At 44.0% G+C, this 12,309-nt stretch overlaps 1 protein-coding gene across 1 annotated transcript; it reads right to left on the bottom strand.

Moving 5' to 3' along the window:
• Window positions 1-5,993: 5,993 nt before the first annotated feature.
• LOC140583149 (general transcription factor II-I repeat domain-containing protein 2A-like) lies at window positions 5,994-10,832 on the bottom strand. The gene is made up of 3 exons (XM_072707785.1): window positions 10,036-10,832; window positions 6,568-6,691; window positions 5,994-6,074 (listed from the first exon to the last, which is right to left on the bottom strand). The coding sequence occupies exons 1-3, from the start codon at window positions 10,830-10,832 to the stop codon at window positions 5,994-5,996; spliced, it is 1,002 nt and encodes a 333-aa protein (XP_072563886.1).
• Between the last annotated feature and the right edge of the window lie 1,477 nt (window positions 10,833-12,309).

Below are 12,309 nucleotides of genomic sequence, written 5' to 3'. Positions count from 1 at the left end.
TTTTGAAAAATTCCCATGCCTCTTCAACTGTTTTGCTATTTAACTCTGTCCAGTTTACAGTTTCTAATTTCCGTCTCATACCATTAAAGTTAGCCTTCCTAACATTGTATACTTTTAATTTAGACTTTGCTCTTCGGACACTAAAATTAACCTCGAATTTAACCATGTTATTATCAATACCGTACAATGGGTCTAAAACCTCTAATTTTCCAATCCTATCCTGGTTATTACAAAAAACGAGATCAAGAAGGGCTTCTCCCCTGGTAAGAGTATTAACAAACTGAGTAAAAAAACAATCCTGTACTAATTCCACCATCTCAAGTTCATTTACAGAAGAGCCAGAGACTGTGTCCCACTGTATCCCAGGTAAATTAAAATCACCCATAACCACCACATCATTTTTATTACTCATAATCCTGATATCATCATATAATATTCTGCTTTCCTCTACAGCTACATTAGGTGCTCTATAACAAACCCCGACAATTAGGCCATTTGAATCTTTAGCATCAAGTTTGATCCATACAGCTTCTGAATTTTTATTTTTATCAGTGAGATCCCTTGCCTGCAAGTTTTCTTTTACGTATACTGCAACACCACCTCCCTTCTTGCCTATCCGGTCTCTACGGAACAACGTATAACCATCCATATTATATTCATCACCATCATTGTCACTCATCCATGTTTCAGTTATTCCTATAATGTCGTAATTGTCTGAAGAAATTAAAGCCTCTAAGTCATTAATTTTGTTTCTAAGACCTCGTGCCTACTGCTTAGTACTACATTATTTTCACTCCTTACCTCTTAAAATTTTATTTGAAGGTGAGCTTACTCAAAAAGGCTTTGATACCAACGTGAAAAAGCTATTGACAGCAGACAAAACAGGTAGGCTTTTCTAGTGATGGTTGTTGCACAGCATGTAAAATATTTTGACTCCTAATTTAATGATCTGATTAGTATTTAGTGTCAGACAAGCAAATGTATTACCTTGAGACAACACATTTTCACAAGTTTACTGTAGAGATGTCTGTGGCAGTAGTAGGATTCTACAAAGCACTGTCCCATTTATATTGCAGATGACTCCAGCTCAAGGAGTGCCAATGCATTTATCAGTAAGGAAAGCCCAAATTATTCCCATTTGTGAGTTCTACTATTGTTACTGTGAGAAGTAGTCACTTTGCATAGGTTTCAGGTACGATATATATATGCATTACAGGTGCAGCACAGGCTTTTGGAAAAGCCAAAAAGCTACTGCAGCTTCAAATAAAGAAAAAGCTTTGTGGATTTCAGTGACAGGTCGCTGGGGGCATCTCCGCTTCAACCCCAAACGTTCTAAAATTCTTCTCAAGTGTCTTTCACTGTTATGCCACAAACCAACCACAACATAGACTTTTTCTTTTTATCAAAAGACACCACATCCTATCCAGTCTCAGAGATGTGTCTAGGGTGACCACCTAATCCACGTCAGGAGGGACACTATGAGCTATGACAGGGTTTGCAAACTACCATTTCAATCATTTCAATTAAAAGGACCTGAATTTCACTTGAGCAAGGAGTTCTTGCTGTGTGCTGATTGGTCAGTCTCCTTCAGTCATGCATGTGTCAGTAATGTTACTGTGAAACAGCTGGATGAGTCTTTGAATGAAGGAAACAAACCAGTAAAAGCACAAAAATTATTATTTAGAACTAGAAGAACTAATTAGCCAAGGAGCCTTTCAGTTTTAAAGTATTTGTAAAACCTGGAGTAGCTCATAGTGTCCCTCCTGACATAGATTAGGTGGTCACGCTAGATGTGTCATATCAATGCTGATACAGCAACACACTTTTCTAAATGTAGGCTTACCTAACTTGATGTCCTTGTGAGCCCAGTACACAGCTAATTTCCCTCTGTTTAAATCCCTGGTTGAATAACAACATTATCATTGCATCTACAAAATTAAATGTGACAACCACCTTTCTATTACCACCTCTACCAGCCAAACATGTTATGGGATTTAAATCTAATTACACCCCAAATTCAAAATTAAAAATAATTACCACATAAGTAAGACAAATGTATTTTATTTCAACATTTTTTCAAAAGGCTACTTTTCTTCTCAATAACTTAGTGGACTAGTAACTTTACATCATATAATAATAATATATACAGGTAGTGACAGTAGGATTTTTCAGCACTCTTTCCACCTCTGCTATCAGACTACTAGATTTTACACTGTGATAACAGCTTCAAACAAAGCCAGTGTCAAACTGCCATAGTTGGAGCATTCCTTGCCAGATGACATCTTGAACAAATGTCTGGAAAAAAAATAAATCTAAGGAAAATAGCGAACAATAATAGTTCTACATTTTTATATTAAATGTATTAAAAAAAAAAAAATTTTAAGCTTTTTCTGATGCAGTTTTGTCCGAGTCCGTTTTGTCTGAGTCCGTTAGTTCTGATGCCGTTTTGTCTGAAGTCTGACGGTTTTTTTCCTGACACCCGAGTCCGTTTTGTCTGAGTCCGTTAGTTCTGATGCCGTTTTGTCTGAAGTCTGACGGTTTTTTTCCTGACACCCGAGTCCGTTTTGTCTGAGTCCGTTAGTTCTGATGCCGTTTTGTCTGAAGTCTGACGGTTTTTTTCCTGACACCCGAGTCCGTTTTGTCTGAGTCCGTTAGTTCTGATGCCGTTTTGTCTGAAGTCTGACGGTTTTTTTCCTGACACCCGAGTCCGTTTTGTCTGAGTTCGATGTCTGATGCCGTTTTGTCTGAAGTTTGACGGATTTTTTCATAAGACCTGAGGATGTCCTAAAATGAACACCGTACGGGCGCTCGTGTCTACTGCGGACGGAATCCCGCAGGACGTGTATGCGCTAGCTCACGTTCATCCGGCAATTGTGGGATTCAATAGAATTATAAAGAACATACAATGAATAGAGGAAAAGGAGAATATAGCTTAAAGCAGGGCATGATGAAAAGGGGGGGGGGTTCATTCTAAAAAATGCAGTTAACTGAAACGAGAACTGACTGGCGCTGGCAAGGCAAGGTTACCTAATCGGGACCGATAGAGGGAGCGACAGAGAACATCAGCGGCCCTTACGTATCTGTAGCCTTCCACAAGGACAAGTACTAACCGACTAACTAGAGTAAATGTCAAATATGTGGTTGTCACGTAGACAGACGGTACCGAGAGAGGGGGGGAGATGCCCAAAGGGCTTTAAAAGGGATACAGCTGATACATATGGCAGAGCCTCCTCCTGTACATGCTGAATGTATGTCAGATGGTCGCTCCCTGATTATAATCAGTCAAGAGAATAAACCGGTGATTTGCAACTTCTCCCCGTGTCAGTGGTGAATCTCTTCTCATCCACGGACCCGGTGGAGATGGCGTACTCCAACACTATACGCTTTATTATTCCTTAAAACGTAATTAAAAATAACACACTAATAAAATACATGTAATGTATTTTTATTCTATTAAAGTTTAACACCCCCAAACCATATGTCCCCCTATCGGCAACACGTGGCATAAGCATGTATGGTACCATTTGGCCAAAAACCCTTGACCAATCAGAACAAAGGATATGCCCACCTCCCGCTTATGACGTCATAGATGGGGGGAGATTTAAGCTCCGCCCAAACTACCACTTAACCTCTCTTAGGCCTCATTACGGATAACGATGAGACGGACTATAGAGAGGAGGTGATGGCACTGTACAACTGGTGTCTGGATAATAACCTCTCTCTTAATGTCAGCAAAACAAGAGAAAAGATAGTGGACTACTGGAAACGACCAGTCAGGGAACATCAGCCCATCCACATCAACAGTGTCAAGGTCGAAAGGGTCAGCAACTTCAGATTCCTTGGAGTTCACATCACCGAGAATCTCTCCTGGACCCTTCACACACACACTGTAATCAGAAAAGCTCGCCAGCGGCTCTACTTCCTGAGGAGGCTGAGGAAGTTTGGCATGAACACCAACATCACCTCAAATTTCTACTGGAGTGCGATCGAGAGCTTGCTGACAGGCTGTATTACAGACTGGTATGGCATTTGCTCTGCCAGCGGCCGGAAATCACTACAGATAGTGGTTAAGGCAGCAGGGTACATAACAGGCATGAGTCTTCCTGCCATTCAGGACATTTATCTCCAGTGGTGTCTCTGTAAAGCACATAGCATCATCAAGGACCACAGCCACGACTAAATAAACAAACATATCTCGCTGCACTCACCAAGGAATGCAAAATGTATGATATGATAATCCTTTCTTCTGTCATTAAAACAGACGTCAAAGTTTACTTTAGTTATGTAAATGAAGTACAAGAACTTGAAGATAAAACTCATGCAGCTTAGGCACAAACAAAGCAGCTTCTATCATTTACACCTGCAGGCTACCTTTAAAAAGACCTCCCCCTTGTGCCCACAGGACAAAATTCAATAGCACAGGTACACTCAAAATTTGTTCACAAATTCACACACAAACCACATTAAAGCACATACAAAACTAAAAAATATTTCTGAATAAATTAGAAAATAAATGACGTATTTATATATTGTTTTACCAAAACAAAATGACAAAACATATAAGGACAATTGCGGTCCTTTACAGAACTGGTGAGTCTGCTGCAGAACCCTCCGGAGGTGGACAAATACGGTGCTTTAAAGTCTCTGTTGCTGAACATTTAAGAACTTTCTGAGACAGAACGTGCATGCCACTTGCTCGTGCTCCTCGGCCTGGGCGATTCATGGCCCTCAGAGCTGATGGATCATATGCTAGCTCTCCTAGGTGACCATCAGTCCTGCTTCATTTTTAGGGAGCTTTTCTTACAACAGCTGCCCACAGTGGTGTGGGGAGCGTTAGCTAATCTCCCACTTAAAGACTGTGGGGAGTTTGCTAAGGAGGCCGACAAAGTGTACACTGCAAGGCTGGCAGCTTGTTCAGCCATGTGTGCTCAGAGCTCAGATAGCATCTCGCCACATGTCGATGCTACTGTCTCGGCTACAGCGGAGCGGTATGCCAGGCCTCTGCTTTTACCATGCTCGCTTCAGTGATAAAGCTAAAAAATGCACCCCCCTTGCCATTTTATGGGGTTGGGAAATGCACTGGCCGGCATTCGTTAGCGGCAACGAATGTCAGTCGTTCCGACAGCCTGCTTTTCATCACGGATGCTGTTTCTGGCCACCGTTTCCTTTGCGACACGGGCATGCAGGTCAGTGCTCCGGGTAGAAGGGCCCGACTTTGGAGGCTGCTAATGGCAGCAGTATCCACACTTATGGCACTTGTGTCGACAGTCTGTTTTGGTGTCCAGTGGTTCTGGTGGCATTTTGTAGTGGAGAAGGTGTCCACTCCCCTGCTGGGCACTGATTTTTTATGCGCTAACAACCTGCTGGTGCACATAAAACACCAGTGCCTGGTTGATGCCAGGACTTATCATTCATTGCCGTACTCACACAGCAGGGCTGGTTCGTCTCAGCTGTCTAGTGCCTTGGGGACAACTGGCACCTTCGCCCCTCTGCTGGTGGAGTTCCCAGACCACACCCAGCCCACTTTTACATCAATCACGGCCAAGCACGGTGTTGAACACCACAATGTCCCAAAAGGGTCGGCAGTCCATGCACAATGTCGTTGTGTTTTTGGAAATGTCGTTGTGTTTTTTGAAATGTCGTTGTGTTTTGCCCTTCAGGGCCACCGTACATTTCTCTGCACTTCACACTCCTATTGATGACAATGAATAATAGATACAAATGCATTCCAAAGTGTTTGTATGCGTTACTCCCTCTATCCCCCACAATCATGTGTAATTCTAAAAATGGCAGATACAACTCTACATTAGAAACGAATACAGAGGCACAAGAACATGGAGAAACGCAAGAAAAATGCATGCAAAAAAAAAAAAACACAGTACCCTGGGTATGATGTTAAACTGCATCTGGTCCTGCAAGCGGTCCTCTAACTTGCAGGGAAAAAATTTTGGGGATGGGTAGCGAGATTGGTGCTCCAGCCACCGTAAAACAACTCACAACAGCACGAAATAAACAGGCATGATCTCCTTCTGCTCTCCACAGGAGGAGCTCTGCTGCAGCCGCCCACAGGAAGGCTGCACGCACCATAAAGGGGATAGGGGAAAGCCTTCAGGAGCCCCATCCCCGGACGAGTCGAAACTGTCAGAGATCTAATAGGGTCAGGCCTGTTGGGGATCGGGGCTGGTGTGGTGCTGAGGTGTCACCTGCTGCATGCCGACACTTGGGTCCTAGTTTGAGGCGGCCCATCCAGGTAGGCGCGTGGAACGTCTTGTCTCTCTGGCAAGATGACCTTCTTCCTCTACTGTCGGGGCAGCTTTGTAAACTCTGCATTTCGGTGGCAGCATTCTCTGAGGTACCCAGACAGGGGAGTGGCCAGATCTCTGTAGGTGGTACACCTACTTTTGGTCTGGTTGTTCCAATGGCAGCCATACTCAGGGAATAGCTGTTGCTGTGGCAGATCGGCTCCTCCCGATGGTGTCTGAAGTCACTCCTTTCAGGCTCTTGTCTGTTGTCTTAGTGTACACTCGGACCGTGGTGAGTGATGTTTTGTTGAGGGAGACATTTTACTTGCAGCTTCGCTTGGTAGTTGATGAGTGCCCATGAGGTGACACTCCTCTGGTCATAGGTCACTTCAATACCACCACTGGCACTGACAAAGCTGGCTATGAGGATTGTATCAGTCTCCATGGGTCTGGAGACCGGGGTGAGAGTGGCTTCATGTTCCTTGACTTTGCGAAAGATCAGGGGCTATTGTGAACTTAACTGTACCTTCTTCGTATGTGGAAAAAATGAATGAATGTCCGAACCAGAGTTTCCGTTTTAAATTCACTTTACTGAAAAATAATAAACCACTGCAATACATAAACTAGTTTGCCATTAGCACTTTCTCACCCCTTTCTTCTGCCTAATCTCCTTTCCTTTTTACTGCGAGTGACGCTGCAGCGTCCTCTCACTCAAAAGTGACACTGCCATCTGTGGGCGAAATTACACAAAATTGCTTCACGCTTGTGAGAGCTCAGTTGGCAATTCTTTATCCCAACTGAGGCCCTGGCGCCACATCTCTTGGAATAAGCATTTAACTCTGGTAGTGAAATGCGGCAGGAATCCTATGGGATCGAACATTCTGGCCGATGACCTCAAAACACTCCTCTTCGTCTTCCCCCTTCCTTTTAGGATGTCCATCAGATGTTCGAGATCAAATACAAAATCATCAGTGTCCGGCCTCCACACCAGACCAAGCACCTTTAGCATGCTGCCATGTGCTTCAGCTTCCTGTATGAAGTTAAGGTCACCCTTTAACCATTTGGCCTTCAGTTTGGGGGAGTTGTAGACCACTTGCACAGGTTCATGTTAGCAGCAGCCAGGATCTCCTTTGCACCTGCTGTCAGCACAAAGGCACTTTCAACATCACTTGAGCTGGCAATGAAATCATCCACATAAAGAGAATGTCTGATTGGGTGGTGTTTCATTGTAGCTGCGACTAAGAATGGGCTTGACGATACTCCGGACACTACCCGTGCCATTCTCATCATGCGTGGATTCGTGCCTTCTGCATCTGGTGGCCCTGTGAGCCACATAAATCTCACACCGTCTCTGTCCTTTTCAGTGCTGGATATTTGCAAGAAAGCCTTAATGATATCACCCATGAAGGCTATTGGATGCTGTCTAAATCTGACTAAAACACTGAGGAGGTCAGGATTCAGATTTAGGCTGGTCAGCAGACAGTCATCCAGTAATGGACAGCCCTCCTCATGTGACGAGGCATCAAACACTACTCACAACTTGTTGCCTTGTCCTCCCTGATTACAGCATGGTGAGGCTAGTGATATATTACACTTCTCTCTGTCTCTGCTGGCTGGTCACGCTCTGGAACATCTTTGCATATGCATGCCTTGATGCAAATAGTCTTCAATTACATCATTATACCTTTTGAACAGTGTCACGTCAGATTTCAGCCTTTGTTTCAGAGTTTCAAACCTTTTCTGGGCGACTCTCATATTGTTTGGGAGTTCTGGTGCATTCTGTCGCCAAGGTAACTCCACTTCATATCTTCCATCAATGTATCTGACTGACTTGTCAAAGCTCAATTTGGCCTCTGTTTCTTCAGGCGTCTCTTCACTATTACTGGTGATGCTGAGAGACTCTATTTCCCAAAACACGCAAAGCTGTTTATATTTATGTTTGTAAATAATCTTACATATATAGCTCACCCCGTTTGGGTCAGATTCGGTCAGTGTAGATTCACACTCTTTCTATTGCTGTTTAGTTTACTCATTCACTGTCTTTTGTATAGTTTTCACTTTAAGTTACGGTATATACCATCTTCTCCATTTGATTCCCGCATGTGCTTGTCATACATTTACATATTGTAGCACATAGGTAATTGGATTTTAGACACATTAGATTAGAGATGGACACCACCCCCTGTAGGTTTTGTTTTGCATATATAGCGCAGATAGTTAGGTTTTGTTTCCGATCAAAGAGGTAAGTTAGACTTTAAAACAAAATGATAGGGCTGTTTTGTTTTGTTCTGTTCTTTCCTTTGGTGTCATTTTAGACCGAATCTATACCTTTCCCCATTCACCTCATTGTACAGTCCACGCTTGTCCTGTTGTAAACACCCTTGTACCTGTGGTATATACTTTTGCGATAAAGAACCATACAAATCCGTCTGGGAATTTTCGTGATTATTCTTCAATACTTCAATAGCCTTCCTGAGGCTAGGCTATACCTAGACATAACAATGACTGTGAGGACTGTGAGGGAAGATAAGGAGGCATTTGTTAGACGAATCTGTGGGCAGGTGACATTCCATCTGGGGTCTAGTGACCCACATCCTGCTTACAGAGGAATCGAAGCATTATGCACATCTGAGTCTGTTTCTCGGAGACTTGCAGTCAGGGCGTGTGATGGAATGGTCCTTACGGATGACACTGCAGTTGTGACCCATTGGGCTGGCTACTTTGAGCAGTTGTTAAATGCTGAAGTAGGACATTGAACATCTCTGGGTCCACAGTTTTCGAGACTGATCCTCCAGTCAGCTGTGAACCACCCAATCTGACTGAGATTGCACAGCTGGTGAATCAGCTAGGGCAGGGGTGGGCAAACTTTTTGACTCGTGGGCCACAGAGGGTTCTAAAATTTGACAGAAGGGCCGGACCAGGAGCAGATGGATGGAGTGTTTTGGTAATTCACCTCATAAGAGAAAAAATAACATGGGATATGTAGAAAACGTGCTTTAATTTCAATAGAAAATTAACAAAAGCATCACAACAACATATCTCTTCCAAGTCCCACAGTATTTCTTTATTGAAATGACTCATAAAACACTGAAAATTCAATTGACAAAATACAGCTTTTTTAAAATTACTAACAGTTACCATTTTGAAGCATTTAAAGTTTTGATATCCTTCAGGACATTATCATCACTCTCCTCCTGAACATTTCAAAAATGGTTGGAGATACAGATCATCGGAACAGTGACAGCATGCCAGTATGTGGCCATGTTATATATATCTGGTGCGCATTGTTTATATTGAGAAGGCAGTGCACCTGCACACCACTTATGTGCGCACCTTAACAGAAATGACATGTAACACGTAAATCCATTTTTTACAGCAGAGGATGTAACACATAAATGCATTTTTAAGAGCAGAGAAACTTACTTTTGATTTCAGTGGGAACAGTGTTGTTGGTGTCCCTTTTTAACCAGCCCATCAAAGTCTGGAGTCAGTTTTGTCGTGGCGATTCTCAGGATGGATCTGAGGTGTTGGTCAGTCAACTTGGATCTGTGGCTGGCTTTGTTGAAGTTCATGACGCTGAACGTCTGTTCACACACGTAGGTCGAGCCGAACAACGCCAGCATCTTCTGTGCCGTCCTCCGGAGGTTTGGAAACACCGCTTCATTAAGTGACACATAAAAGTCATTCAGTTTAAGAGACTTGAACTTCTCTTTTAGGACAGCGTGAGCCTGAAGGTTGATCAGTTCCAGCTGCAGCGCTTCTGGTGCTCTTTCGGGGTCTTGTGACAGCCAACTGAAGTGACTTGTTAATTTTCTCAAAATCAACAAAGCGACGGCAGAATTCTTTGTGGAGCGCATCCAGTGACTCGCTGTATTTCTTCACTTTTGCGCCAGCCTCCTCTTTCAGTGTGGCTAGTGTGGGGAAATGAATGAATGACTCATTTAAGATTTGCTTAGAAAATAAAGCCAGCTTGGCTTTGAAGGCTTTCACACTTGTGTACAGGTCATGCACAAACCGATCCTTCCCCTGTATGTTCACGTTCAGCTCATTCATGTGTGAAAATATATCCACAGCAAACGCAAAGTCACAAAGCCAGTTCAGCTCGGGAAATTCGTCGGCCTTCCCCAGTAGCTCCAAAAATGCACCGATCTCCTCTTTGAGGTCCCACACTCGTTGAAACACTTTGCCCAAGCTTAACCAGCGGACACGAGAGTGATAAAGTAGGTCCTGGTGCTCTGCATCAGTTTCCTCCAAGAACGCGATGAACTGACGGTGCTGAAGTCCCCTTGCACGTATAAAGTTGACAAGTTTTACGACAGGATTCACAACATGATTCAGCTGTAATACAGATTTACATAGAGATTCCTGGTGGATGCTGCAGTGAAGGAAAATAACATCCTGGTCAGGATTTTCTTCTTTCACTTTATCCTGGATTCCCCTCAGCAGGCCAACATTTTTCCCTGTTAAATTTGGAGATCCATCTGTGGTGACGTTGATAAGTTTACTCCAAGGCAGCTTCATATTTTCAATGACAGCAGACACCCGGTTATACAAGTCCTCCCCCCGTGTTTTTCCTTTCAGAGACTCCATTGTCAAAAACTCCTCTGTTATTTCAAAAGTATCGTTAATTCCTCGGATAAAAATGAGGAGCTGAGCAGTGTCATTTACATCGTTGCTTTCATCCAACGCTAATGAATAAAACGTGAACAACTCCGCCGTTTTATTTAAGTTGCTAGTTAGATCTTCGTCTATCAGTTCCACACGGCGAGTCACTGCCTTGCGTGATATACTGATTTTCTCAAACTTGTCTTTGGCCTCTGGACACAAGACACCTGCTGTCTCCACCATACATTCCTTTAAAAACTCGCCTTCAGACAGAGGCTTGCTGGCCTTTGCTATTTTGAATGATAGCATAAAACTCGCCTTGGTACTTGACTCTTGGATGGCACTTTGACGATAAAATTTTTTTTGTTGAGCTTATAAATTAGCTACCAACCTCTGAGCAGTAGCTTCCCGTTCTTTCTCTGACTGCTTGCTAGCATAGTTGGCATGTTTTGTGGTAAAGTGACGGCTGATGTTATACTCTTTAAAAACCGCCAGTCTCTTTGCATTTCAGGCATACAGCAGTAGATCTGTGTTCGGTAAAAAAAATATTTAGTTGTCCACTCCTTATTAAACACTCGACATTCTCTGTCCACTTTTCTTTTTTTAGCTCCGCTCATCATTACAGAAGGGTTGTGTTGTGAACCGTGTCGGACGAGCGAGCAGAGAGCGGGAAAGCAGGATCGATGAGACCGGAATTCCAGGGTAACGGTTTATTTAGGGAGAGCAGGCAGACAGGGTTCACAACAGAATGACAGACCTCCGGAAGAAGGCGCTTCAGTTCACCGAAGCTGAATACAGCGCTTTAATTGCTGAGGCTGGGTACTGGATCCAGCAGCCCGAGATTCGGGAGGACCCCGCAGCATGTGCACTCGCTGCTCATACAGGGCAAATCCTGACGAGGATTTCCCATACGAAGGACGCCTTCCTGGCAGAGGAGGTTTGTTTAAACCTGCAGCAGCTTAGAAGCAGATGCAAACCGATGGCAGGTAGCCGCAAACAGCAGTTTGTCTTTAGACCCGCCGACTGAACTGCCTGAGGGAATCCCAATTTCGGAAAAAAAGAAGAGGTGGAAAAGCCGGAGAAGAACGGAGACATCCACGATTCTCTTGGGGGCTGCCTCCCTCTCTTCAGCTTGCCCCGCGGCTGTTCCAGAGGAGCACCTACCGACCTGGTACCCGGAGGTGTATCTGACAGACGCGGCTGTCACAACCACGGAGTGGCCGCCTATGGTCTGTTGCAGCACACCTCAGATCATTAAGCCGGTAATGAGGTGGGCGTGGCACACACGAGGATCGGACGAGCTGGGCGTGACAGGTTGAGCTGTCAAAGACGGAAAATGCTGAGTAATGATGTGTTCATACGGTGTCAGAATGATCGTAAAAATCACTTTCCCACTGGGAAAAACAACTCGGCAAGACGGATCTTCCGACACCACTTGAATGCAGCATAAGACAGCGCACCT

Source organism: Paramormyrops kingsleyae, chromosome 25 (genome assembly GCF_048594095.1).
Source record: "Paramormyrops kingsleyae isolate MSU_618 chromosome 25, PKINGS_0.4, whole genome shotgun sequence".
Lineage (NCBI taxonomy): Eukaryota > Metazoa > Chordata > Actinopteri > Osteoglossiformes > Mormyridae > Paramormyrops > Paramormyrops kingsleyae.
This window is presented reverse-complemented; position numbering and strand designations above follow the sequence as displayed.